The sequence below is a fragment of the Sardina pilchardus genome, chromosome 17 (genome assembly GCF_963854185.1).
Source record: "Sardina pilchardus chromosome 17, fSarPil1.1, whole genome shotgun sequence".
NCBI classification, from domain to species: domain Eukaryota; kingdom Metazoa; phylum Chordata; class Actinopteri; order Clupeiformes; family Clupeidae; genus Sardina; species Sardina pilchardus.
Window position 1 is genome coordinate 19,767,388 of NC_085010.1, and position 28,000 is coordinate 19,795,387.

At 44.9% G+C, this 28,000-nt stretch overlaps 1 protein-coding gene across 1 annotated transcript in view; it reads right to left on the reverse strand.

Moving 5' to 3' along the window:
• The window catches only part of ppfia2 (PTPRF interacting protein alpha 2), a 179,615-nt gene that overhangs the window by 5,093 nt on the left and 146,522 nt on the right, over window positions 1-28,000 (reverse strand). Inside the window, exons 11-28 of the mRNA XM_062517695.1 lie at window positions 27,285-27,347; window positions 26,955-27,046; window positions 26,287-26,425; window positions 25,010-25,227; window positions 22,497-22,737; window positions 21,340-21,369; window positions 20,344-20,471; window positions 19,555-19,727; window positions 18,473-18,563; window positions 13,522-13,603; window positions 11,380-11,580; window positions 8,386-8,448; window positions 6,237-6,266; window positions 4,732-4,907; window positions 4,004-4,101; window positions 3,357-3,532; window positions 2,580-2,648; window positions 230-386 (exon numbers count right to left, since the gene is read on the reverse strand). Coding sequence (XP_062373679.1) covers window positions 230-386; window positions 2,580-2,648; window positions 3,357-3,532; window positions 4,004-4,101; window positions 4,732-4,907; window positions 6,237-6,266; window positions 8,386-8,448; window positions 11,380-11,580; window positions 13,522-13,603; window positions 18,473-18,563; window positions 19,555-19,727; window positions 20,344-20,471; window positions 21,340-21,369; window positions 22,497-22,737; window positions 25,010-25,227; window positions 26,287-26,425; window positions 26,955-27,046; window positions 27,285-27,347 — 2,227 coding nt within the window. The remainder of the gene's footprint in view (window positions 1-229; window positions 387-2,579; window positions 2,649-3,356; window positions 3,533-4,003; window positions 4,102-4,731; window positions 4,908-6,236; window positions 6,267-8,385; window positions 8,449-11,379; window positions 11,581-13,521; window positions 13,604-18,472; window positions 18,564-19,554; window positions 19,728-20,343; window positions 20,472-21,339; window positions 21,370-22,496; window positions 22,738-25,009; window positions 25,228-26,286; window positions 26,426-26,954; window positions 27,047-27,284; window positions 27,348-28,000) is intronic.

The window sequence follows — 28,000 nt, forward strand, 5'->3', positions numbered from 1 at the left end:
AACATGATGGGATCATATTATAAAATGTATACTGGGAATGTGACTGGCCTAAATTTGTATTTACATGATTCTTTCAGAGAGAGTTTGTCCGTTATGTGAGTGTGTGGGAGTGTGTTGATGTGTCGGAGAGAATGTGTGTGTGTGTGTGTGTGTGCGTGCAGCTTCCACCCTGACTTCCACTCAGAGCAGGCAAGTGGCAGTGGAGACCGGGTGCAGTACCGGCGCTCACCTTCGGGGGGCATCCTGCGGGAGTGTCCGGAGGTGGTGGTGAGGCGGAAGCCGGCGGGCAGCGTCTCGGCCGAGCCGGGCATCATGCTGATGCCGTGGATGTCCCGCGGGGGGAACTGCCTCCGCCACGACGCCCCGCGGTAGTCCTGGTCATCACCGTCCAAGAGAGAGACAGAAAGGGAGCGAGGTAAAGAGAAAGTACTGGGGAAGGAGGCCCCGTTTTGGTCTACTCGGACCCTTGCTTCTGGAGGATGTTGCCACGGTAAATTTACGTTGTTTTGCCAAGCTTTCCATGCTGGGTGAACCGTGTCTGAACTTCCGGCGAATTTTCCAGCTCAGGCTGGAAACGTTGGTCTGATTGGTTGAAGGACTATCCAAGCGTACGGCATCATTTGAACGATTCCCATTGACCACGCCTCATATGCAGTAGACACAAAGCGCACCCTTCCCCATACTAAAGTTCAATCTTAAAAGATTGAGCTTAGTAATGGTGATAGCCAGATTAAAGTTTTCAGTAGTTTGTTAGGATATTAAGCATTCAGACAGACAATATTCAGGACCTCAACTTTTAGGCTGCTGCCTTCAGCATGACATCACCGGACGTTTGAAATACAGTTTTTCAAACTTTTTTTTTTTCTTTAATTCCTTAATCTAAAAGAAAGAAATACACATAATGTATCTCCACTTATCTCCACTTTTTGGTTTTGTTGATGAGCCTCATACATAGGCGACATGACCTGTATCTAAATATAGCCACACTGTCCATTTACTGGAGCGATAGAAAGACAGCGGAGGAGAGAGAGACGAAAGCGAGGTGAGAAGAGGCTGAGTTTGATAGACAGAGGGGGGAGAGATAGAGGCGTCAAGGTGAGCTAGAACTGTCTGGAGAGTCGGCGAGAAGGGAAGAAACATGAGACGAATAAGAACTAAAAAGCAGTGTGAGAGTGACAGAGAGAGAGAAAGAGGGAGGGAGGGAGAGAGAGGTGGAGAAAGAACGAGGGAGGGAGACGGCAGTAGGCAGAGAGAGAGACACAGGCGGCGACGGAGAGGTTGGCACAGGAGACGCAAAGAGATGGTGACAAAGTAGAGGAGGAAAAAGATGTACAATGGAGAGACATTATGTACAGAGAAAAGGCAGCAACTGATGAAGATGAAACAAAAATGGTGACAGAATACAAACAGGAGGAGATGTAACTAGTAGAAGAAAGGGAAAAGGGGCTGTGGAATGCATAATGCATCCTGGGAGAGAGAGAGAGAGAGAGAGAGAGAGAGGAATGTCATATCAAAACTCAGATCAATGACCACAAACACACACACAGTTTCATCACGGTCATTACATCTACTGTAGGTAGTCAATCTCAAGCTATTTGGAACTCTTAAAACAACAGGCCCTAATTCCAATGACAGAATGTGCAAAGTCTAAAATCTAGCTAAAGCTAATTTAAGAACCAAACAACATACTGTACCATGGGTGAGATCCTAAGCACAAACAAGCAGCTCAATGGTCCTTCATGCTACAAAGTAACTAGTTCAGACACGAAATTGAGTGACTTATTGAGTGACTTTGCACTTCGTTAAAATTAGGGCCCAAAGGATTTGTGCAAGTTTTTTTTTTTTAAAGACAATACCTTTGCCTGGTGAGACAGACGAGATACACTAGATACAGGATACAGAGACATTTGTGTTTGGAATGTGTCTTGGGTGATCCCATCACAAGTGGTCAGCTGAGACACATCGCTGTTTACACAGGTATCCAAGGTGTGCAGCCAGAGATGTTGCAGACCAATTACATTTAGCTTCCGCTCGTGTCAACGTCAAATTCATTATATTTATAAGTAATGGTCCACATCAGAACATGTTGTACGCATCAGAAGGCGTAAAGCATCTACACTACAAAAGATACAGTAGAGGGGAGCGCTGTGGCGCAGCAGGCTACAGCGCTCATACCACATACGGGTCCGAGTGCCCACGGGGACCCAGGTTCGAGTCCGACCTGCGGTCATTTCCCAGTCCCACCCCATCTCTCTCTCCCACTTACTTCCTGTCTCACCCTTCACTGTCCTATACAAATAAAGGCAAAAAAGCCCCGAAAAATATACTTAAAAAAAAAAAGATACAGTAGTGAAGTAGGTGAGTAGTAGGTGAACTGAGTCTCAGACCACCTCGCCAAGTGGTTTGAGTGACTGGATCACAATGCGTCCAGGTGACGGGCTACACCTGTGTTACGAGCTGACCACTTGTGATCTGATCCCCCGAGACACATCCTAGAAAGATGTAAATGAGGTCATAGTGACCCCGACCGACCGCCCTCAGCCAGGAGCGCGATGATTGACAGGCGACTCGGTTCTCACCTCGTCCAGCCTCCTCTCTGTCCCCAGTGCCAGCAGGTTGTTGTACTCTCTCTCCAGAATCTGACGTGCCTGTGGAACCAACCAATCACCTTCTTTTGTCACAATACATCCTGTGTGCAGGGTATTGTATATGAGCAATGTGTTATGTGTGGAGGGTATTGTATGGGCAATGTGTTATGTGTGCAGGGTATTGTATGGGTAATGTGTTATGTGTACAGGGTATTGTATGGTTAGTGTATTCTGTGTGTAGGGTAGTGTATGCTTGGTATATTCTGTTTGTAGGATCGTGTAATGTGTATGGTTGGTGTATGTTGTATGTAGTGGTTGGTGTATTCTGTGTGTAGAGTATAGTACAGTTGGTGTATTCTGTGTGTAGGGTAGTGTATGGTTGGTGTATTCTGTGTGTAGGGTAGTGTATGGTTGGTATATTCTGTGTGTAGAGTATAGTACAGTTGGTGTATTCTGTGTGTAGGGTAGTGTATGGTTGGTGTATTCTGTGTGTAGGGTAGTGTATGGTTGGTATATTCTGTGTGTAGGGTAGTGTATGGTTGGTATATTCTGTGTGTAGGATTGTGTAATGTGTATGGTTGGTGTATGTTGTGTGTAGTGGTTGGTGTATTCTGTGTGTAGGGTAGTGTATGGTTGGTATATTCTGTGTGTAGGGTAGTGTATGGTTGGTATATTCTGTGTGTAGGATTGTGTAATGTGTATGGTTGGTGTATGTTGTGTGTAGTGGTTGGTGTATGTTGTGTGTAGTGGTTGGTGTATTCCTCCCACCTGAGTATTTTGGTTGGGGATCTGGAGGAGCAGTGCCAGACTGCTGTAGTCAAAGTTGTCGTCGAGGGCGACGAGGCCTCCGTGGACACCACTCTCTAGGAGGATGTTGGCGTAGTCCCTCAGCCCGATGCTCTGGACCCAACGGATCACCCTCTCGTTGCTCCACACCAGCACGTCTACACACACACACACACACAGAGAGAGAAAGAGAGATAAAGTAAGAGAGACACATACAAATACAGTAGTATCAGAGAAAAAATATTAAGTATTCTTCAAAGCCCAAAATGACAAAGATATTCAACTTAGTTGAATTTGAACAAAATTAATTCAGAGATTTTTTCCCCTTAAAATCTACTGAATCCGATTAACTGGTAACCAAAATAGTGATTAATTTTTGACAACGAAACAAATCAACTGATTGTTTCAGCCCAGTCCTGAAGCCTCGGGTTACAGCCCAGTCCTGGAGTTCTGTGCCCCCTTGTTTACTATGGTTGTCATAGACACCATTCAAAAGAGCCTTGGTATGGAATGGTGATTAAACGTTTTAACCAGATCTACGTCATAGGTGTCCCGATATACAGAATTTAAAAGCCCCCCCGTCAGCGAATCAGAAAATAGCAATTCTGGTCTCCGGGGAAATACGTCACCTCTCATCTCATGCTGGCTGATCTCCCTGCGCCTCTCCAGCTCCTTCCGGTCGTAGTTGAGCTTCTTCAGACCCATGATGCCGTACTGAAGACTCGTCCTGCAAGGACACACACACAGTCCTGACGTCCGTCTCACTCCACACTGCACCATAGAATAGCAGTTAAGCCGTTTCTGTATCCTATCTAGTCACATGTTTTATACCAGGGCTTCTACACATGCTAAGCGTAATTCATTTTCACATTTTTTTTCATGACTTTTTCAGGACCATTTATGAAACTTCCGTCCCTTTTCACAACCCACAAGTACACAAAATAATGTACTTAACTCCACAGATTGTGCCTAATTAATGAATGAAAATCAAATAAAAACCTTTCTGAATCCTTCCCTCTAAAAGTCTAGTTAGATTGTCAAATCAAGTAAAAACTGTTTCATGCTACAGGAATTTGCTTTATGAAACAATATTCAAGAGGTCAATACAAAACCTACAAGTGATACACATAATTTCATGACTTTTCAAACACTTTCACTGAATTAACTGATTTCCATGACTTTTTCAGGCCTGGAAAATGTGATTTAAAATTCCATGGCATTTCCCTGCTTTATCCAGTCAAACCGTGTCTGAGTGTGGCCTGCAGGTGGCAGCATTGGCTGGTTATTCCCCCCCATGTGCTGCAGAAAACATAACAGACCAGCCGCAGCAGCAGCAGCAGCAGCTGCGACTCCCTACCTGTGAAAGCTGTCGACCATCTTCAGGTGCACCCGCAGGTCCTTCTTGGTGAGGTGGTCCAGCATGCGGGCGTCCACCAGACACTCCATGAAGTAGCTGCGGTACTGGGGCAGACCCAGGCTGGGCAGCCACTCGTTCCCGATCCACTCGTGGTTCATGTCTCCGTACGCTAACGTCTGTCAGGACAGGAGAACAGCAGCACAGGCTTAACCACAGCAAAAAAAACGACTACCTGTAATTTCCCGACTATTAGCCGCGGTTTATACATTGATTCTGCTAAATTTCTTCAACTATGAGGTTAATGCACGGGGACAGTTAATATGGTATCAATATGGTTTTGTTTCTTTTAACTTGCATAAAACACTGTCCTGCGGCTTACACACAATGCGGCTTATATGCAGGAAATTACTGTACATTGATTTCTAGAACTGTGTAATATTTCTATGATGTTCTAGCCTGGCTAACACCGGGTCGATTCTCAAATGCACTCACAGATTTGTCTGGGTTAACCTACAGGTTAATGATGTTCCATACTACCACAATAATGTTCTTCCCATCTACAGTACAATACGTATTCCTATTCATGGGTTTCATCAGGTCCCTTTGCACAGGTGTATTAAACAAGCACCATGCAGTCTACATTGATAATCAAGGTGCTTGATTTTATACACCTGTGGAAAGGGACCTGATGAAACCCATGAATAGTACAGTCTTAGTACTTCTGTAGTAGCCTACAATACATCTCACATTACTATAAGGCTGCATTTACTTGTATCTAAACCTATACCTATATTATTTCATAGTGAATGCTATGATATACAGTATGTGAGTAGTAATCCTATAACATCACTATAATGATTTTATTGCACAACTTATTAGTGCTCTGCACCCTTAAATCCTCAACTGCTCAAAGGACAATATATTAGTCTGTTTTTTTAGCAGTCAGTTTGACAGTGCCAAAGAATCATCTCCACTCTTAAAGGAGGAGAGGTCAGACAGATCTGACATGGTGCACTGACCAGGCAGTGAGATGTGCTAGGGAACGAGCCACAGCTGTGTGTGTGTGTGTGTGTGTGTGTGTGTGTGTGTGTGTGTGTGTGTGTGTCTGTCAGTCCTTCTCGCTGCCTCGAGCCTCCATCTGCCTGCCCCATTTTGGTCTGACCATTTTGCCTGTCCCATAGGAGGACACTACACAAGAACAACACACACACACACACACACACACACATACACCACACACACCACACACACACCACACACACACACACACACACACACACACACACACACTACACGCACACACGCACCACACACACACACACACACACACACACACACACAGACACACACACACATATACACCACACACACCACACACACACACAGACACACACACACACACACACACACACCCACACACACACACACACACACACAGACACACACACAGACACACAGATGCTGACAGACCCATAGACTATACAGTCTATGGTCAGACCGCTTACCTGTGACCAGCTTCCTTCCTCTGAATCCTTCTGTGAGTGCCATCGAGAGGAGAGAGGAGTATGCCATTATTTATGGGAGAAAATACTGAATATATCAGTGGCTGAACTACAGCACTTCTCATCCAATATACAGTACTTCATCACAACAAACTGCAAACATTACAAAAGATACATAAATATACACAGGCTCCTTATACAAATATACAGTACATTTCCTCATTTACATAGTTTTCTACACTAATTTATATATATTTGCACATATTTGTATATATTTGCACACTGCTTTCAAGTAAATACCACATCAAACACTGAAAGCAGGCAGACTGAAACCAACAGTGATACTCACTAACACATGCTGACACGTAATGGACATACTGTACATTTTTCAAAGGGTATCACTGACAGTGACTCCAACAGAGACCCCAGAGACAAAGGCAACAGAGACCTCATGCTGTAAAGTAGTCTTCTCCATCATTACAGTAATATACACCAGAGGTCTCTGTGGTTGGCTTTGACATGAGGATGGCCATTAAAATGGCTTCCACAGCCCTTCAAAAAGCATCGCCTTCTCCACCTGAAGCTCATTCCAGAGGCCTGGGCTACAGTACATTGTTTACGAGAGCATGAATCTACAATTAAAACTGTAGTGCTGACAGCGTTGTTTTTCCATATGAAATTGAGCCCAGCTGCTGCCCATCTCCCGGCTCAGGGGGGGCGCGAGAGACGGGGTGTGTGGGATGCACCCGTGGGCGTGATGAGGTTATCTGTGGCACTCCTGCCCTCTGCTGACCAATCACATTGTGTTTAGGGTGGACTAAGGGCCAGTGGTGGGGGCGGGGGTGAGGGTTGGACACAGGTGGTGAGGGCTTCTGCTACATTAAGGCCAAACTTTTGCCCCTATTTTTTCATACAATGCCGCCGTCGTCAAAAAAATAATAAAAATAGCACGACTTCATAACAGCTCCAATCTTACCAACCTCTACCACCCTCATCTACGGGACAATGCCATTGTCGTCAAAAATAGCCATGACTTCATAACAGTGCCAATCACGCCAATCTCAACCACCCTCCTCTTTTGAACCATCTGGAGCACAGTGAGTCTTTTTTGTGTCAAGGTACAAGAAGGGCTCTGAGTCGAAAAGAAAAGAAAAGAAAAGAAGAGAGAAGAAAAGGGCAATGCCTTCCACTCAGGAGACAGGGGGGATAACATCTCTTTCCTTTCCTGTACGGCTTTATCTATACCTGCCATGACACTGCCACGAGATTAGAAGACGGAGAGACGAGCACGAGGCCACAGGTGCTTTCCTTTTTTTGGGAAAAATGTGATGTGATTTTCTTTTCTTTTCTTTCTCAGTTTATAAATGGCAGTCAGGGTCTGATAAGTCTCCTATCAGGTCCTCTTATCTGTATCCTCTGAACGGAGTGTAAGCCACCTGTTTCACTAGCTCACCCGTCTCCCTTCTTACTCACATAGACCACAATGGATTTAGATACAACGCAACTACAAAAATATCATGTAATAGTACGACTATTCATAGTGAGTCTATTTACCATTTACTAATTACACAAACCTGAATCAGCATGAAACTGAGACAGAGCTAGCACAGTTACATTGGGTCCATTCTGAGTGCTGATAATACCTACTGTACAGCCTCTAATGTCAACTAAATCCAATCTTGTTAGAACTACTGCTGTATCTGGTGCTGACAGTTACTGTAATCTGGCGATTCACTTGTGGGCTGTTACCTGTGTCGACTTTGCCGAATGACTTTCTGAGATTTCTGATTTCTGAGATTATTTTTGCCTTGAATCGCAATGGTCTCTTTGTCACTAGTCGGAGGGGTATATACTACTAAGTGGAGTTCTTCTTTGGGGTTCACCGCTGATCAAAACAATATGTAATCACAGGAAGGAGCAATTCATGCAATAGTCTTCTTCGTTATGTGAATGGGGCTTTAGGCCACTAACACACTGGGACAGACATCCTCCACTAGCTCTAAACACACACACACACAGCATGCATTCCTATGTGCACACACAGACATAGACATAAGAGGAGTGTGCAAGGGGGGGGAAGAGAGGGAAGAGAGGGAGAGAACAGTGGAGGAGTGTATGGGGAGAGGAGGAAGAAAGAGAGGGAGAGACTGACCGTTTTGGAAGGTGCAGCAAGGGTCTCCATTTCCTCGTGGGTCACCCAAACATTGCCTGACGGCTAAGCGGGCATTCCCATTGGAGAAAGAAGCCGTCCGTCAGGAGGGGCAAGCAGTGTTAAAGAAGAAGAGCAGCACCACTGTAAGCCAATAGTGTTACAGCATCACAGTCAGATGACGAGCAAGCCCCGCCCCCACCAGGGTCACGGGCCAATGAAGCACAGCACAGCACAGCACAGCACAGCAACACAGTACAGCCAAGACACACACACACACACACACACACACACACACACACACACACACACACACGGATGGACGTACACACAGTGCACATGACACAGTTAAATGAGAACATGCAGCCGGAGGACATTAGTAGCGATGGAAAGGGAACATGCCCTCCTTAAACACTGACCACTGACCAGCACTGGCCCACGATGAGCCAGTGTGCACGAGGCACCTCTTCACAGATCTACAAGATGCTAATGTGTGTGTGTGTGTGTGTGTGTGTATGTATATATGTATGTATGTGTATGTATGTGTGTGTGTGTGTGTGTGTGTGTGTGTGTGTGTGTGTGTGTGTGTGTGTGTGTGTGTGTGTGTGTGTGTGTGTGAGTGTACTGTCTGTCAGACATGCCTCTCTACAGAGAGGACAGCAGGATGAGTGCTGATCCCAAAGTCGTTCTCACAGGGTTCACAGCTCCTCCATGAAATATTCATATGGGCCAACCTGGACACTGGACGGGATTAAACCCACACAAGTTCATATAAAAAAGAGTGTGTATGTCTGTGCTTGTGTGTGTGTGTGTGTGTGTGTGTGTGTGTATGTGTGTGAGAAAGAGAGAGAGAGTGAGTTTGTGTATGTGTGTGTGCTTGTAGAGAAACAGACTGAGTGTGTGCATGAGTGTGCATGAGAGAGATAGAGTGTGTGTGCATGTGTGTGTGTGTGCGTGTGTGTGTGTGTGCATGTCTGTGCGTCTGCAAGGTGCGTGCGCGTGTGTGTGTGTGCAAGGTGCGTGCGCGTGTGTGCGTGCATGTGTGCATACAGTGTGTGTGCAGTGTGTGTGCAGTGTGTGTGTGTGTGTGTGTGCAGGCAGCAGGTCCAGGCAGGCCAGCGTGCATGCACTGTATCTATTATCAGATGCGGACAGATTGGACAGCAGAGTGGACGTGCATTAGTCCGACTACGGCCCGCTCCTCTCCTCCCTGAGAGAGATAGCACCCGGCCCCTAACACCCTCTTCATATGGAACCAATATCCCCTCTTATCACACACTCCTACTCCATGAGCGTCTTCATAGCGCCGGGTCTTGTTCAGATAGAGATCTTAGTATAGGGAGATATTCTGCAAGTCATTTACCAGACCAGTGACTCATGGATCCAGGATATTGAACTCCATATGCACTGGCATTGACTTCAAGGTTATTCAAGGAGACAGAACATGGTTTTTAGCTAAAGGTCCAGAAGGGCTAAAACGGAATGGAAAAGTACAAGTATGTTAACTATAGTGTAAAATTACTACTACTTCTACCAATTATTGTTATGATTATTATCATCCTTAATGCCATTATTACCTGTAGAGTCTAAACACATTTATATATAATGTTATCAATGTTATTTTTCTGTCACAATAGCCAACAATACTCCTGTCCAGCAATTCTCATCAGCAATTGTATTTTTCCAGTTTTTTGTAATCCTTTTGTAATCCCATAGTTCAGACATAGTCACCTGACCATGACATGCACACACAACTGTGTTCCTACCTGCTCCATATGCCCAGAAATCTGCACATATACTGCATAGACTACTCTCTCTCTCTCTCTCTCTCTCTCTCTCTCTCTCTCTCTCTCTCATTCTCTCTCTCTCTCTCTATGAGTGTGTGTGTGCATGCATGGGTGCATGTGTGTGTGTATGTGTGTGTGTGTGAGAGAGAGAGAGAGAGAGAGAGAGAGAGAGAGAGTGTGTGTGTGTGTGTGAGAGAGAGTGTGTGTGCGCTTGTGTGTGTGTTTGTATGTGTGTGTATGTGTGTGTGTTTGTGAGTGTGTGTGCGTTTGTGTGTGTGTAGGTGTGGGGGTGTGTGTAGGTGTGCAAATGACTCAGCACATTTGTTACATTGCAGGAGATGTGCAATATCCATGGCAACCTAAACCTGGACCGTTGCCCATGGCATTTAATACCTTGCCAGGTAATGCTGCAGAAAAGAACCCAATGACCGAGGACACAAACACACACACACACAGACACACACACACACACACACACACACACACACACACACACACACACACACACACACTGACCTAAATAAAACAAATTACAGACATTGCGGGTCATGGGAGATCACATAGACCATTAAATGGTGTGTCCATGAAGATGTTTGTCTGTATGTGTGTGCGCATCATCTTCTTCCTGTGTGAGTGTGTGTGTGTGAGAGAGAGAGTCAATACCATCCTACATGTCTGTGTGTGTGCAATGCACAGTGCATTGTGTGTGTGTGTGTCTGTGTCTGTGTGTGTATGTGTGTGTTTGCGTGTGTGTGCATGCTGCCTTCCTTGTGCATTGTGTGTGTGTGTGTGTGTGTGTGTGTGTGAATGCTGTCTTCCTTGTGCATTGTGAGTGTGTATGAAAATGCGGACTTCCTTGAGCATTGTGCGTGTGAATGTTTGTGTGTGTAATCTGTGTATGTGTGTATGAGAATGCTGGCTTCCTTGTGCATTCTGAATTGCGCGTGTGTGTGTGTGTGTGTGTGTGTGAATACGGTCTTCCTTGTGCATTGTGTGTGTGTGTGTGTGTGCGCGTGTGTGTGTGTGTGTGTGTGTGTGTGTGTGTGTGTGTGCGTGTGCGCGTGTGTGTGTGTGTGTGTGTGTGTGTGTGTGTGTGTGTGTGTGTGTGTGTGTGTGCCGCGCACGTGTGTGTGTGTGTGTGTGTGTGTGTGCGTGTGTGTGTGTGTGTGTGTGTGTGTGTGCGTGTGTGTGTGTGCGCTCCTGTACTCACGGTTCTGGAGGTGGGCGGTGCTGAGGGGCTGGTCAGGGACACCATCTCCTGGATGGCCAGCCGCAGCTTGAGCCGGTGCAGCGGGTTGCTGATGCCGATCTCCCGCTGGATCTCCGTGTCCGACAGCGCCGACATGATGGCGCCGCTCTTCACGTTGGCACGGCACGCCGCCACGTACCAGGCGGGCATGCCCAGCCACAGCTGAGGAAGGAAGGGGGCAAGAGAGGTGGCAAAGAGAGAGGGTGAGCTGAGGGGTAGAGGTCTGACTATTTTGAGATAGGGCTCAGTTTGGGAAGTTGCAAAATTTGGATTTTGGAAAGTCGCAAAATTTTGCATTTGGGAAGTTGCATTTTCCTCTCTACATTTGTGGTCATTGAAGACAGTGATGGCAGAAAGTGAGAGTGAGAAGGCATTTTGAGAGTGAGAGTTAGCTAGTTTGACTGAGGCAAACCATAGCATTTTAATCCATACACAGGGACCCAAAGACATTACCGGCAACAGCCAGCAGGTGTCAGCAAAGGTTCTATTTCCAGGAGTACAACATCATTCTCAAAAGAAGGATCAAGCCAAGCTATTACATGTGTTGAAGAGGGTGTTGAATGTTCAATCTCTGCTCTCTCCGTCTGATTGAAAATATATTCATAAAACTGCCCATTCACAGTGAAGATGACCTTGTCAAAGTGACACACATATCTAAATGAAATCATCCTGAAGAGGTGTGTTGCACAACACTATGTCACTACACCAAACACATCACCCACATTCCCATACATTAAAAAGGCAACTTTGGTGGAAGCCCTTCTCTAGGGCTCTGAACAGGCATAGAAATGATAACAAGCACAAAGAAGAGGAAGAAGAAGAAGAAGAAGAAGAAGAAGAAGAGGAAGAGGAAGAAGAAGATGAGGAAGAGGAGGAGGAGGAGGAGGAAGAAGAAAGGTTCATACTCCATGTTGATTGATGGCTGTGTGTGTGTGTGTGTGTGTGTGCGTGTGTGTGTGTGTGTGCTGTGAACATCCCAGCCCAAATGACTTTGTCCGGGGAACATGAGTAGCACTGTGCCCAGCCAGCCCCAGCCTCTCTCAGGTTTAATAATAGAAACGTGATTAGAGGGAAATCATGAAGAGGGGAGCCAGGGAACAGAGCAGCCAGCCAGCAGCAGAATAATCTCACACTAACACACTCACACACACACACACACACACACACTGATGCTAATATGCTGATCAGTGTGTGTGTGTGTGTGTGTGTGTGTGTGTGTGTGTGTGTGTGTGTCTGTGTCTGTGTTTTTCAGTGTGTCTGTGTGTGTGTGTATCTGTGAGAGGTTGTGTGTGCATGCCTGTCGTATGTGTGTGTGTATGTGCCTCTGTCTGTGTATCTGTGTGTCTCTCTGTGTGTGTGTGTGTGTGTGTGTGTGTGTGTGTGTGTGTGAGTAGGGTGCCTGCTTAAATCTGTCCAGGCTGTACCCTTCCCATCATGCTCAGTTATGCAATCACACACACTTACATTTAACGCCCATTAGCTAGTGTGTGCTTGCTTCGGTGAATAGACGTGTCTAAAGTGCTTTTCAGATGGGTCACATAAGAAAGACACTAGGCCTGCAGGGTCATGCTGTGTGTGCCTGTATGTGTGTGTGTGTGTGTGTGTGTGTGTCTGTGTGTGCGTGTGTGCATCATGGAGAGAGAGAGAGAGAGAGACAGAGACAGAGACAGAGACAGAGAGAGAGAGATCATGTATCATCATACAAGGTTCATAAACCAGTGGCTTCCCATTCAAAGGTAATGGGACGATAAGAGAGAATCTGCTGACATGGAGAAATGGCAGTTTTTTTCTCTCACCCTTGCAGCATCCACATACTGTACCACACAGCCATGTTAGACACTATGAGTGTGATCTATATGTGCATATCCCCTGTGTGTGTGTGTGTGTGTGCGCGTGTGTGTGTGTGTGTGTGTGTGTGTGTGTGTGTGTGTGTGTGTGTGTGTGTGTGTGTGTGCATGCATGCGTATGTGTGCGAGCCTATGCGGGCCCAAATAATATGTCTTTATGACATTGCATATAAAAATAAATGACCATAAGCCATATGATCAACGACCATGTGTGTGTGTGTGTGTGTGTGTGTGTGTGTGTGTGTGTCTACTGTACCTCCAGCCAAGCCACTACTGTGGGCCCGTCCCATTGGGCGAAGGGTAAGCCTTTTCTTCTGGCCTCCTCCAGCAACTCATGCCTGAGGGCAAGAGCACACACACACACAGTTATTCCCCCGTGTGCAGCGCACACACACACACACACACACACACACACACTCGAGCGCGCTCACACACATACACACATATGAGCGTCAGGCAGAACTCCACAGAGAAAGAGTTGCAGAAGGGATGCAGAAGAAAGTGGACAGAAAGAGAAAGAAACGGAGTACAGAACCATGGGGTAGGGAAAAGGGAGAGAGAGAGAGAGAGGCAAAGGAAGAGAGAGAGACACACACACACACACACACACACACACACACACATACAGAAATCATGTTGGTGAACAACATATTGTTACTGCTGCCATCTCTGCCAAGGAGAAAAACCCAGGCACCAAGAGGAGCGCGCGCACACACACACACACACACACACACACACACACACACACACACACACACACACACACACACACACACACACACACACACACACACACACACACACACACACACACACACACACACACACATTCCTCAAAGGCACAGCATTAGTCTCTGTGGTCAATCTCTGCAGTAACCCTGACAAATGGCACAGTCCTCTTTATGCAACACCACAGATGTTTCTGCCTCGGTGTGGGTGTGTGTGTGTGTGTGTGTGTCTGTGTCTGTCTTAGATTGCGATGAACACCGGCAGTGGACACACACACACACACACAGACAGACAGACAGACAGACAGACAGACAGACAGACAGACAGACACACACACACACACACACACACACACTCATCTTCTCTATCTCTCACTGTCTCTAAGTTCCAACTGCACATTCCTCTCAGCGCTGCCTATTCTAACACCGCGCTGGGCGTCGGTCCAAAACAATCTCTGTGTGTGTGTCACCGGCGGCGGAGGTGACCCGCACACACACACACACACACAAAACAAATAAATAAACAAATAAACAAAACAGACTGACTCATAGAGCTATACAGTACAGCACTCTAAACGCTGCAGTAAGCACTTGTGGCAGCGCGTCCAGATAAAAGGTAAATCAACTCTTATCTGAAGTGAAAAATGCCCTCCAAGGGTCTCTCTCTCTCTCTCTCTCTCTCTCTCTCTCTCTAGTGGGAACCGACGGCTTAAATACCCCAGACACAGTTCTGCACGGGTGGGCGGGTAGGGACTGAGCGCACTGCCGTCAGGGAGAACCGGGAGGTTATCTCCCAAACGAAGACTTTGCGCTTTCTCTCTCTCTCTCTCTCTCTCTCTCTCTGACCTTATCCGAAAACAAAGCTTTGATTGAAGTCTGAAGCTCCGTCACAGTGCGGTTGTCCGGATACAGACAGAGTAATCCTGCTCAGAGAGATACGATGTACAGTACTGTAGGTGGCTTAAGTGACTCCCATAGGAGGTCTCAGAAGACACAAGGTCACTCTGGGTGGTGTTCTACTGCCACAGTTCAACGACTCACTTGGGAAAAGTAGAATGTAAAGATGACCAATCTAATGATACATGGTGGGTATCTGAGTCACATTAATGCGTAGATCACTAACTGGGTTTTGATTCCAGAACCTGTTGCACAAGTCATCAGAAAACATACTGTATTGTGAATAGCTGTTGTCATGACAGCAGAATCATTAATATGCCTGTTTACTGAATATCATAATATTTTACATTTGCACAGAGAGGACAGAGTTGTTCTGTGGTGTTGCAGAGAGATCTGTGAATCACCCTTGTCAGAGTCAGTGTGTGTGTGTGCGTGTGTTTGTAAATGTGTTTCTGCACACACAGGTTTTAGTATGTGTATCTAATAAGTGTGTTTGTGTGTGTGTGTGTGTGTGTGTGTGTGCGTGCGTGCGTGTGTGTGTGTGTGTGTGTGTGTAATAGTCAACTAATGTATTCTACTTTGAGGACAACTTGAGCACAATCACACCACATCCATCACGGGCCATTCACTCCCACTGAGTCCGACACAAATGCATGGCCAGATTACAAAGATGGGCACTGTTGCTGAGATGCTGTTGAATGTTTAATGTGTGAAGTTAGAGAGGCGACACTACAGTCTCTCCTGCTCTTTGTCATGTGAGAGGGGAGGGGGGGTTTGGGGGGGACAATATATGTTCAGGTCAGGTGCAAAGGCGAGGCCAACAGTTACTGAACATACATCCGCTAGTCAAAGGGGGAAGGAAATAGTTATGACAGAAATAATAGAAAAAAGAAATACGTAAATCAACAAAGAAATAAAAAAAAACAAAATGATAGTAGCCATAATAGCAACAGGTTTTGACGATTGTCCATAACCAGGCTGGTGGAAACTGGTTATTGTCGACAGATAACTGGTCATTGACACACATACACACAAACAAATGCACACACACTGTTTCTCTCTGTCCCACACACACACACACACACACAGTGAAAAGAGGAGAAGGCAAGACTTCAACATTCCAGTTTGTGGTGAGAAACAGGCTATTTGAAGGCACACACTCTTTCTCCAGATCATGGAGGTCTCCCCTATGGAACTGTTGGGAGAAACGACATTCAGACATGAATGCTGAGCAGTAGGAGGAAGAGGAAGTGACGCGGAGGAGGAAGAGGAAGTGAAGCGGAGGAGTAAGGAAGGAAGGAAGGAAGGAAGCTGACTGACTGACAAAGGAAGTTGATTGATTGATTGATTGATTGATTGATTGACAGAGGAAGTTGATTGATTGAAAGAGTTGACAGGAAATGGTGCCGGATGATGCTTTGCTCCAGCAAGAGGGAGACACGCTTGTTCAGGAGGGAGATGTAGAAAGAGAAAGAGAGGGAAAGAGAGGGAGGGAGAACAAGAGAGAGAGAGAGAGAGAGAGAGAGAGAGAGAGGGAGAGACAGACAGACAGAGACAAGGACGGACGCACAAAAAACGGAAAGACAAGGTGGACATGGCACTGAGTGAGATAGATGTCCAGCAGTCGAACCAACACAAACTTACCCGCTTGTTATTGTCATATGATGGAGGAGGAGGAGGGAGAGGAGGAAGGAGAGAGATAGAGGGAGAGGGAGAGAGAAAGAAGGAGAGATAGGGAGAGAGAGAGAAAGAGAGAGAGAGAGAGAGAGAGAGAGAAAGATCGATGGGAAACAAAAGCACACAACTGTTAAATAAAATCATAATAGACATTGTGCTATTGTTCTTTTTTTGGCACTTAAAAAGACTGGCTAGTTGTCAGGCACTCCAACGGAACAGTCAGACTATGGAGAGGGAGGGGCATCTTCTGGGCCATCCAATCACAGTCAGCCTTACAGACGACACAGAAGCAGGCCTACTCCATTCATCAATGCATGGTGAACAGCCAAGCTCAGAAAATCACACCTGACACACACACACACATACATATACATCCACACATAAACCTACACACTCATAAACACATGGTCATACACACACATACACGAGCATACACACATACTGTACACACACAAAACACTCACACACATCTCTTTTCAAATGAGCCAAACTCCAAGAGTGCCAAATATACTCAGCAGCTTCCATAACACTATCATACTGCATGCAGGACAGATGTATGCACATACATACACACACACACAAGCACAAACGGCACACACACACACACACACACACACACACACACACACATACACACACAGACACAGACACGCACAGAGACACACACATACAGTACATACACATATGCAGACAAACATATAGAGTGAAGGATGAATGAAGAATATTCTCTGACACTAGGGTTCTCTAAAGACACACACACCCACACACACATACATACCGGTACTAACATGCTCACTCAAACGCTAACACACACTTCTCTCAAAAACACACACACACACACACACACTGAAAGACAGAGTAAGACGATTTAACATTTTCTTAACACCACAGCCTTCGACAGATAGACAGGTAGTCATGTACACACAGTCAATGGCACACAATGCAAGTCAGAGACTGAAGTAGAGAGAGAAACACCAAATACTCTTGGAGAAGGAGAAGGAGATAGAAAGAAAGAAAGAGAGAGAGAGAGAGCAAAGGTGAAAGAAAGAGAACATTTCAGTTGTTCCGCAAGCAAGTCAAACAGCATGCTCTGCCAGAGGCGCCAGCAGCATCCATCCCACGATGCAAAGAGAGTCTGACTGCTATACACACGTGCCGTACTGTGGAGAGGGGTCAGTAAAAAAGGCAGCTCCCTTTCCCCTCTCAAACACACACACACACACATATACACAATACCTGATCGTGACCCCTGTGTTGGGAAGTGAGTGGTTAGTTACATAAAAATAATAAATAAACAAACGTACCAAATATAACTAAAGAAACACAAAATGAAAATAAAAACAAATCATGAGACATTTTTCCTTTAGCGCTTCCATTCGCGTTTACAATTTGCAGGGATTGTTGTCACCCTCTGTGAAGACATGCTTGGGCCATGGGATCTCTGTTGAAGTGAGACTTAAGGCAGTGTGATTTGGTTACAAGGCACTGCGATGGATCAAGTTATTTCCCTATTCGGTTTTTGCATCAGAAGGAGAAATGGGGTAGCACTGGGGGGGGGGGGTTGGATAGTGCGGAACGGAAGAACAGAGCTGTAATTTGACAGTGAGCCTGTGCGGAGATTAATAGACTTGAGGTGAAATCGATACTTTCGGGGAGCTGGCAGTTTTTGTCGCCGCACTTTATGTTTCTCCCCCCGGCACTCATGCCTCCTCATTGATTCCTCAGGGCAAGATGTATTTTTAGATGTTACTCGTACTCGCACAGGCTCTGTATGTGAAGACATCACTGAGGGTTTTGCTGGGTCTATAGGGGACTGAGGGGAAGGACTGGGAAGTCTGCTGGCCAGGCCATGGGGGCCATTTTGTGTGCATGGGTGAGTTGTCCCCTTTGCTGCGGAATACTTACTTCTTTTTCAGCCGCCGGTCCTTCTCCGCTTGAGTGCCCAGCTTCCCCACGCCCATGTCTTGGCCAACCAATTCTGGGTCAGAGAAATTTCCTGTAAGCGAGCAGGAAGCAGAGTGTCATCACTTCCTTCGGGGGGAAATATCTCATTTTAAACCAACCACCAACCCTGGCTTTTGCTCCAAAACTTGGAGCAAAAAAATGACGGCAACAAGCCAATCTGAACGGCACCCGAGGTATGGATGATGTTAAATTATCACCATTTATCATTTATCGACAGACAGACATCAATATTGCACAGGCGCTGTAGGACCTGGGAGACATGTAGATATTAGATGTGTGTGTGTGTGTGTGTGTGTGTGTGTGTGTGTGTGTGCTGCTGAACTGAGCCTAACCACACTCGCATGGCTCAACGTTAATAACTGAACTGTAGGAACTGGAGTTAATCTCTTTGACAGCGGAAGGAAAAATGAGGTGATGCAAGAACCCACTGGTTGCATTTCAAAAAAGGACTTAACATAATTAACATCACTCGGAGCCTTATCTGTGCTACCTGGTCATATCACAAATTATGCTTGCAATTTAGTAAATCCCTCTCACAAATCCTCTCTTAGTTCTTTATTTATGAGCAATAAATAAATAAATTAAAGATATATTATGCTGTTTCAGGTATCTTTGGTGATTGCGGAGCTCCACCGAGAGTCCTGATATATTCACATTTTACTCTGCCGTTGTAAATAGCCTACTTCTCATGGCTTGTTGCCCCTGTACACTAGGGCTTTTACAACTAGTGATTTTCAGTAGTCGGCTAGTTGTTCATAATAGTCGTGAACGATTCCCCTAATACAGGTTTGCTTGACTTCGTCAAGGTTACTGTATGTTAAGGTGAAAATCTTGCATAGTGTGACTTTAACTGTCTGGTGAAGGTAACATCAAACCTTGAATTGTTATGAATTAGAAGAGTACAGTGGCTAACATTCACAATATCCGTATCTGCTCTATTGGTGATCTGTCTAACCTGGTTGAATTGCATTAACACATTAATATGATAACAAAGGCGATGTGTGTGCTGTTGTGTGTGTCACCTTGTCCTGGGCCCATCATCTCCTTGCCCAGTTGACCCAGACGACCTTTCTCCTTCTTGCCGAAGAGGCGGCCGATGGAGGACTTGATGCCCTTCTTCTTGGGCTGCTTGTGGAGCGAGTCCTGACTGCTGGCTACGCTACTCAAGGCACTCGCGTCCGCCTCCAGACCCAGGCTGCACGAACACACACACACGCATGCACACACACACACACACACACACACACACACAGACATGAACAAGTGTTAGTTAGCTAGAAAACATTATTATCCGCTTGGGGATTTTTTTCTCAGTAAGTGACGCTTGAAAAACATAAGACATGTTGCTATCTGCCTCTGTGAGAGTGTTCAAACACGCACACACACACACACACACACACACACACACACACACACACACACACACACACACACACACACACACACACACACACACACACACACACACACACACACACACACACACACACACACACACACACACACACACACTGTATACTGAGAGCCATCAGTCACAAACTTTCAGTTCTGTTCTTCTGTTCTTGTTTCACCATCTGTTCAGAAGCAAACCTGACCAACTGACCACTAATTAAATACACTGCATTTACTTCACACTGTACATCAAATACACAATTAATTCCTGATATAGGAATGTATGGATGGCTTGTAAAGACTGAGTGTAAAAGATGTGTTCACATACCTGCTAGTGTATACATGTTAAAGAGTGTGTTTCTGCTAGTGTGTTTCTGTGTGTGCGCGCGTGCGTGTTGCTCCTTGTGGTATCGACTCACCGGGCGTCATTGTGCGAAGAGGCAGGTAAGGTGTGTGTCATGCGGACCTGCCGAGGCGTGGGGGGAGGGGACGTCTCACACCTGATGGTGGCTTTGTCCTCTCGCCCGTCCTCATCCACTGCTGCGATCTGGCAGGAAGGAATGGACAGTCCAGAGTTTACTTTAGCTTCCCATTTATAGTTTGTTTTGTATAGGGAAGATGTAAAAATAAATTAATCACATACAGGGAAACATATGCAGTCCCTGGACAAAAAACATTCCAGACACTCTCACCACTTTAGTCCTTAAAGGGACACTTCACCGAGTAGCATAGTCATGTTTTTGAATGGTCATGCATCATTCCCTCAGTTTGCCGTGAAATGGGAGAAATACGGATTTCAATGTTGGACTTCCTGCTTTCAATGATGTAAAAATCATCATTTTACATCATTGAAAGCAGGAAGTCCTATTCATGGGTTTCATTGAAATCCGTATTTCTCCCATCTCAAGGCAAACTGAGGGAATGATGCACGACCATTCAAAAACATGACTGGTTTTCTAAAGATACCAAGCTTAATGCTAATCGGTGAAGTGTCCCTTTAAATATTCCATTCCAGAGCTCATAAAATATTTTTATGTAGTATGTTTGAATGCATGCAGCAGCACCATAAGAAAAACAGTCCCACCTCTAACGCTATGAACGCTAACACTAGCAATGCTAATTAAATGGCAATGCTAAGTGCTAATAAAGCCTTCTTGAAATACCTTGTGTTCTGCTAGCACACAGATATATTTCATACATGGATTGCTGTCATTGAGTAATTAGCTGTATAGAACAGACATGGAAGTGGCATTCCCAGTCACAGATGCTGGGAGCTGGTGCATGCATTGTGAATTCACTTTAAATAGCTATTTTTAATGTCAATGTAATGTTTATTATTATTCTTTGTTGGTTGCTTAGGACAAACATAAACACAAAGATAGATAAAGATCTCAGTTTTCAGAGTGTGTACTCACCTTTCTCCTGTGTTTCCTCAGGTCACTAGGCTAGAGAATAAAAAACATATTTGACATACTTTTATAAAACATTCTCTCAATAAACAATTTAATTCACAAAGCAAAATAATACATTATATTTGTGCATAAACTAGTCTTGAACCACCCTTAAAATGCATATACAGTAGCTTGACATTTTTAACATACTGGGGCAATTGCTCTGTCGCTAGTTTGGAGTTTAATGCGGTTTTAAACTGGAGTTGGAGTTGGGAAAACCGTGTTGAACTCCAAACTAGTGCCAGGGCAATTGCCCCACTGTGTTCTACAGTAAATGTATCTTTAAGCACTAGCTTGACAGTGTAGAAATGAAGGTAGCACTTGCTTTCTTCTCTTGTTTTTTTTGCCTCTGTGAAACAAAACCACATGTGACTACTCTTTCATTTAATGTGACTTTTTTGCGACTCTCTTCCCCCACTCATGAATAACCTGTCAGTAATCAATGCAGGGAGGGAAACTAATAGTGACTGGTGTGTAAAAGAGCACACCCCCTGAGCCAACATTTATCAAGCAGATCAATAAAACCCAGAGCCCAAGAGGTCTGGAGCTCCACACCCACATAAGGGCCTCTGATTCTGGAAGAGAAGCCCTCCACGGAGAACCTCCGCCCCAAAACTGGGGAGGAGAGAAGGAAAGAGGAGGAGGAGGTCTAGGGGGTTTTTAGATATTGACATACATATTCTTTAGTTCCTGGGTGGGCCTTTATAACCCTCCAGCACAGCAATACAAATACTGAGGGAATTACTGGCAGCCATTTTGGATCAGTCCCTGTGCCATAACCTCAATGAATGCACAACATGAAAGCGGTGGAGGACACGACTGTGCCAATGTGATTTTGGGCCGTGAGCGTGAGAAGAAAAAGACTAAAAGAAAAACTAAAAGCAAGTACAGCAAGAACAAAAAAATTGAAAGACAGATAGAAAGAAATAAAGGGAATGAAAAGAAATAAAGTCAAAAGACAGAAAGGAAAAAAGAAAGAAAGACAGACAGAAAGAAAGACAGATAAAAAGAGAGATACAGAAAAGCTGAAGTAACCAAACAATCTGAGGTAACCAGACAAACTCCCATATAAACTCCCGTAGCCAGCCCCAGTAAGCGTGACGCGAGCGTCCCGTGCGTACCAGTGTCATGACGCCCATGCGCTCCATGTCTCGGGCGGGCGAGCGCGGCGTGAGCTTGGGCGTGGAGTGCCCGCTGGGCGGGGACGAGCTGGCCAGGGACGAGGCGGTGGCCGAGGCGGTGATGGAGGTGCCGGGGTGGTGCGCACGCGCCAGGTTCAGACCCTCCAGGCTCACGCTGGCCACGCGGTTCTCAATCTCCTCCGCCCGCAACTCCGTAGACTCCTTCTCCTCCTGGATCAAGCTGTGAGAGACAGACAGAGAGAAAGAGAGAGACAGAGAGACAGAGAGAGAGAGAGAGAGAGAGAGAGAGAGAGAAAGAGAGAGAGAGAGAGAGAGAGAGAGAGAGAGAGAGAGAGAGAGAGAGGAGAGAGAGAGAGAGAGAGAGCGAGAGAGAGAGAGGGAGAGAGAGAAAGAGAGACAGTATAGTATGAACTATAGTAAAGAACACTGTTAATAAGACAGGTATAATGAGGAAGGTAATCAAGCAGAATAAAAATGGCCTGAGACATTTTTACCTGAGACACTGCCTGAGACATTACTATGCAAAGTGCGGCCTTATCTTGTTTTAATTCAAAATGTAATTCAAGGACAGCAGGTTTTTAGGGAGGGGATGCCTGAAGGTCATATTACAGAGAGAGTCTACAGTGTGGTATACCATATTGCTATATACTGTAATATAAATTATTAGTAGGGAACAATAGGAATTCAAGGACAAGGCCCCTTGAATAGACAGTTCTGTAAAAATGTAGTTTTGTGTCATATTGCAAATATTCAAGTGCTACAGACAAAATGAGCAGTTTGATTTGCCTGTGTCTTGTAACACATAGAGTTTAGAGCAACACAACAGTGAGGAAATTGCACACATTCATCGCACCAGTGGACAAACACTATTGGCAAGATCAACTACCAAGTGTTATGTACAATCACTAAAGTCATTGGTTATGTACAGGGGAAGGGGGAAACAGAGCATGCCCAAGACAGAGCTCTTAACATTGCATGGTAGTGATGCGAATTATTGTACACTGCAGAGGCAAGTGTGCAGCCTGAGTTATATGGTTCAAATGCCTATTTCACTATGTGAAATCTGAGAATCCTTCGGGCCCTTACAATACACAGATGCATAATACGTCCATATCAAAAAATATATTCTAACACTTTAAAAACAGCTTCCATTACACTGCTGAGAAAACATCTCTGCCTCAGCTTGTGTGACGATAATGGCATTTCCAAAAACAGCAGCATGATTCATGCTAGGGAAACAACACCTACAAGTGTGCAAAAAGAAAATCAACACACAGCCTGACATTCGCATTTAGCTTCACGACTCCAAAACCCACAGCCAAGAGCAAACAAACACTGATCACTGACACAGACACTCTCATTTTACCAATTAATCTCTGAAAACATTTACAGAAATTGATCGCACAAAAACTTTAAATCGTCATCAGCATTCAGCATACCATTGGCGGTATAATTCAAACCAATGAGTTAGCAAACTAAAAGGCACACAAAAATATTCAGCTATTGTGCTGTGAAGGTTTTCTTCACTTGTGCCTTGTGTCCCTCTGCGGAACACAGAACCATGTAGAGCATATGGATGGCTGACAGTAATACAGTATTGTGTTCACATGGCCTTAACATCAAAATGAATTCTAAGATGTTACCAAAACTAGTTGCTGAAAAGCTAACTTTAAAAAGTGGCACATAGTGCAGTATGTCTTCCATGATGGGATCAAAATGAGTCAGTGGTCACGGCCATGACAACCAGACCACTTGTGTCCTGTGTTACCAAGTCTCGACATGAGAGATCTGTTTTCACACACACTTGCAGGGAGTGTGTCTGCGTGTCTAAAGCCGAGGGTCCGGAGCCAAGACCATCTGGATGAGGGGGACTGGAGGAGACGATGAGTCACGGGGTGCGGACGCCAAAGATAACGCCGTCCACGTCTACAGATCTACAGTACGTCTTCTTTTCAACCAACCACAAAGCTACACACTGAGTCTATTTTTAATATGTTTGTGCTGCTGACTGTTGTCTTTAGTTGTTCAGCGTTCATCTTTATACATCCAGACTCTGATATGTCGGCCATTACAATCTTCCGAGTATTGCAGACACTGTTCATCCTGAACTTCTGTCAGAATTGACCTGCATTGCCTATATCCTTGTATGGTCATACGGTATGTACACAGTTCTACTGTTACTGTGTACATAGAGTCAATTGCAATATTGACAAAGTACAAATAAAAGCATTGAAGGAACACAATGGAAGAATTTATATACCGTATGCTCCTTCAACGCCATGTACTGTAGCACTACAACAGTACCCAGTTATCATAAACTGATTAAAAGGGTTATGATCCTACCCAATCAACAATCAATTTCACATTGTGCAATATCAAGCATTTCTGGATGCACACTTGACTTCATACTATATGTAAATGTAGCATCAGTTTGAAACCGTTATTAATGTTATTTATTTTGTGTTCTTTTAACGTCAGTGTAGCGGACTGACCGGATCTCTTTGTTGATGGCGTCCAGCTGCTCCTGCAGCATCATGGCGAGGGTCTGTGCATCGGAGTGACCGCCGGGCGACAGCAGGTCCATGGAGCTGAAGAGGGTCTCGCGGTCGTCGTCGTCGATGTCCGACATCTCCGTGTCGCTCTCGAACGGGTGGCCGCCCAACATGCCCAGCTGCTGCGAACGCCACTCTTGCTCGCCCAGAGACTTCGCCTGACGACGCGGGGAAGATAGGATGGACATACAGAATTATGAGCAGGCAGACAGACAGAAAAATTGCATTCTGAGAAATAATCAGGGAAAACATATTCTTGCTGTGAAGAAATAATTTAGTGGATACAATTTTTGCGAATATACGGCATGACCAATTTTTGGGAAAAAAAAAGAATATATATATTTTTTCTTATTTCAAAGGGGCTAGATATGAAGGAGAAAAAAAACACTTTTACAAAGTTTTAGGTGACTCACAGGCACAAATAAAAGGAAATTGTACAATTACAGGGTACAATATTGGCTCGAGTGCTCCAACACAAAATTTCCAAACATACACTAATGGAAGACGTTTATACATGGTAAAAGCAGAGACTGAAAATTAAAAGGTAGTGGTCGAAGCAAAATCCAATAATAAACTCAAGTACTACAATCAATATTTTGAATGTCTCAGCCTTGGATACAAGGAAGAAGGAGAGTGGGAAGAGCAAAGAAAGAGTAGGAGGAGGGGGGAGAGGACGAGAGTGGAGAGCAAATTACAGGAAATAAGAGAAAACCAGATCGGAAGGAAGAAAGAATGAAAGAAAAGGCAGAGCAAAGGAAGGAAGCACAGAAGATGAAAGGAGACAAATCTAGCAAAGAAGAAAACCTCTTACTTCCCAGAATGATCAGAAATGCATTTGACTAATGTCTGTATGGTCTGCGTATCTGAATGCAGCAATGTAGACATTTTCAGGCTAGTTTGATAAAAATGCAATATAATTAACAAAGTCTCTTCTTGTATAGTCTGTCCTGCAATTTCCTTTTGGAGATACATAAAGTACTTTCTCTCTCTCTCTCTCTCTACCTTTTTCATACATCTGAGTATTTTGCACATATTGATTGAAGGTTTTGCCGATTCTTTGCATATCATAATGAAGTAGAATGTCTCTCTCTGGGAACTATATTGATCTAAATACCTAGACTCTACAGGATATTCTTCAGAATAAGGAACCCTTTGCTTCCCCTCCTCTACCTCCCACTCAAGCGCAGCAGCCTGTTCCTCCAGAGAGAGGACCTCACCTTTTGCTCGTCTCGCCGCAGCCCCAGGCGACCCCGGCGCGGCCTGCGGATGACCTTCGCCGACCTGTAGTGATCCGACTGCGTCTCCGCCAGAGAGCCCAGCGAGAAGCGCAGCTCCGCCGACGTGTCCAGATGAGATCTGGGACCAGACCGAGAGATGGAGAGACAGAGAGAGAGAGAGAGAGGGAACGAGAGAAGGAGAAGGAGAGAGTGAGAGCGAGAGAACCAGACAGAAAGAGAAACGAGGATTAGAGAATGACAAACAATGCCAATGAAAACAATCAAATGTAAAGTGGGAAGGGGCTGATATTTAAACTAGCAACAGATGGACCTGTGATATTCAGACAAAGCTGATAAATAAAAGTATTGAATAATGCAGCTGCTCTGGTCAGATTTCATCAACATCCTAACTCAACTCGTGCCGAACTTATGACATAAACAATACAAATGCTCCCACACGGACTGCTAGGATAAGTGGTTATTGGCTGCACTCTCTCCGGCTCTCTAGTACTTCATCACTCATTCTTTCCTGTTTTCTCTCTTTTTCTGTCTGTCCTCTCTATTTTTCCTTCATTTTTCTTTCTCTTTATCTCCCTCTTTCATTTTCTCTCTGTATTTTCTGTCCTTTTTCTTTCTGTCCTTCTACCGTTTTCCTCTTTGTCTCTCACCTTGACAGGGTTGGATCTGTGAGGGACCCGGCCCGTTGTCTGAACTGGTTCAATTCGGAGCGCAGCTTGTCGATCTCCTCTGCCAGGTGAGACTGGAACAAACATGATGTTATAAAAACAACTCTCTACATGCAGCTCTCTAAGCGCTCCCAGCTGGCTCGCCATGGTAACCCGGGGCATATTTGTCTTGTAAATCCCCTCCATTAGCAACAGCAATAAATCAGTAACAAATCACACAAATCATTTCTTTATGCAATTATGTTAAAAATGATTAAAAAAAATGTGGGATCACCACCATGTTTGCTCCGTGCCTGTGTTTGCCAAACTTACTTTTTCATGGATGGAGTCTTCCAGCTGTTTCCGGTAGCTCTCCGAGTCCTGTATCAAAACGTTCTGAGCAATGGGGGGAAAGACGTATTAGACCATTAAAACTCATAAAAACCTAGTCTAGGGGGCCTCTGTAAATCTATTATTGGCTTTATTGTTTTATTGGCTTTAATAAGATTTAGTTGTTGGCTAAGGAGCATACACTATGTTGAATGTTAAAAGTTCTGTTCTTTGATTTGTCTTGCATGCAGCCACAGCATTCTTCCATTGAATTGCAATGTACTTTATGTAATATGGTACCTGATGTGCTAATACAGTTGGAGTGATACTACAAGAGAGCCAGGCCGACGCTAACTGGTTAGCATGCTATGATTTGTCTGAAAACTTTAGTGGTCACCTCACCTGGGCAACACAGAGTAGTGATTTTGACAGTATGTCCAGATGGTTGTTTCTTCAAATACACTACTCACAAAAAGTGAGGGATAAATGGCTTTCGGGTGACATTGAATTTTTCAGTACAGAATGTACTGAAATATTGAACTGTTGGACATGCACGTTCAAAAGTTTAGAGAAGGTCACTTAAGTTCACCTGCAAAGGTTATATAGTGGATTTTAGATTCCTCCTGAAATTTCACCCGAAAGCCAATATCCCTGTCTTTTTGTGAGTAGTGTATTTCTAAAAATGTTGAAAACTAAATAACTTTGACTAAAGTCAGCTC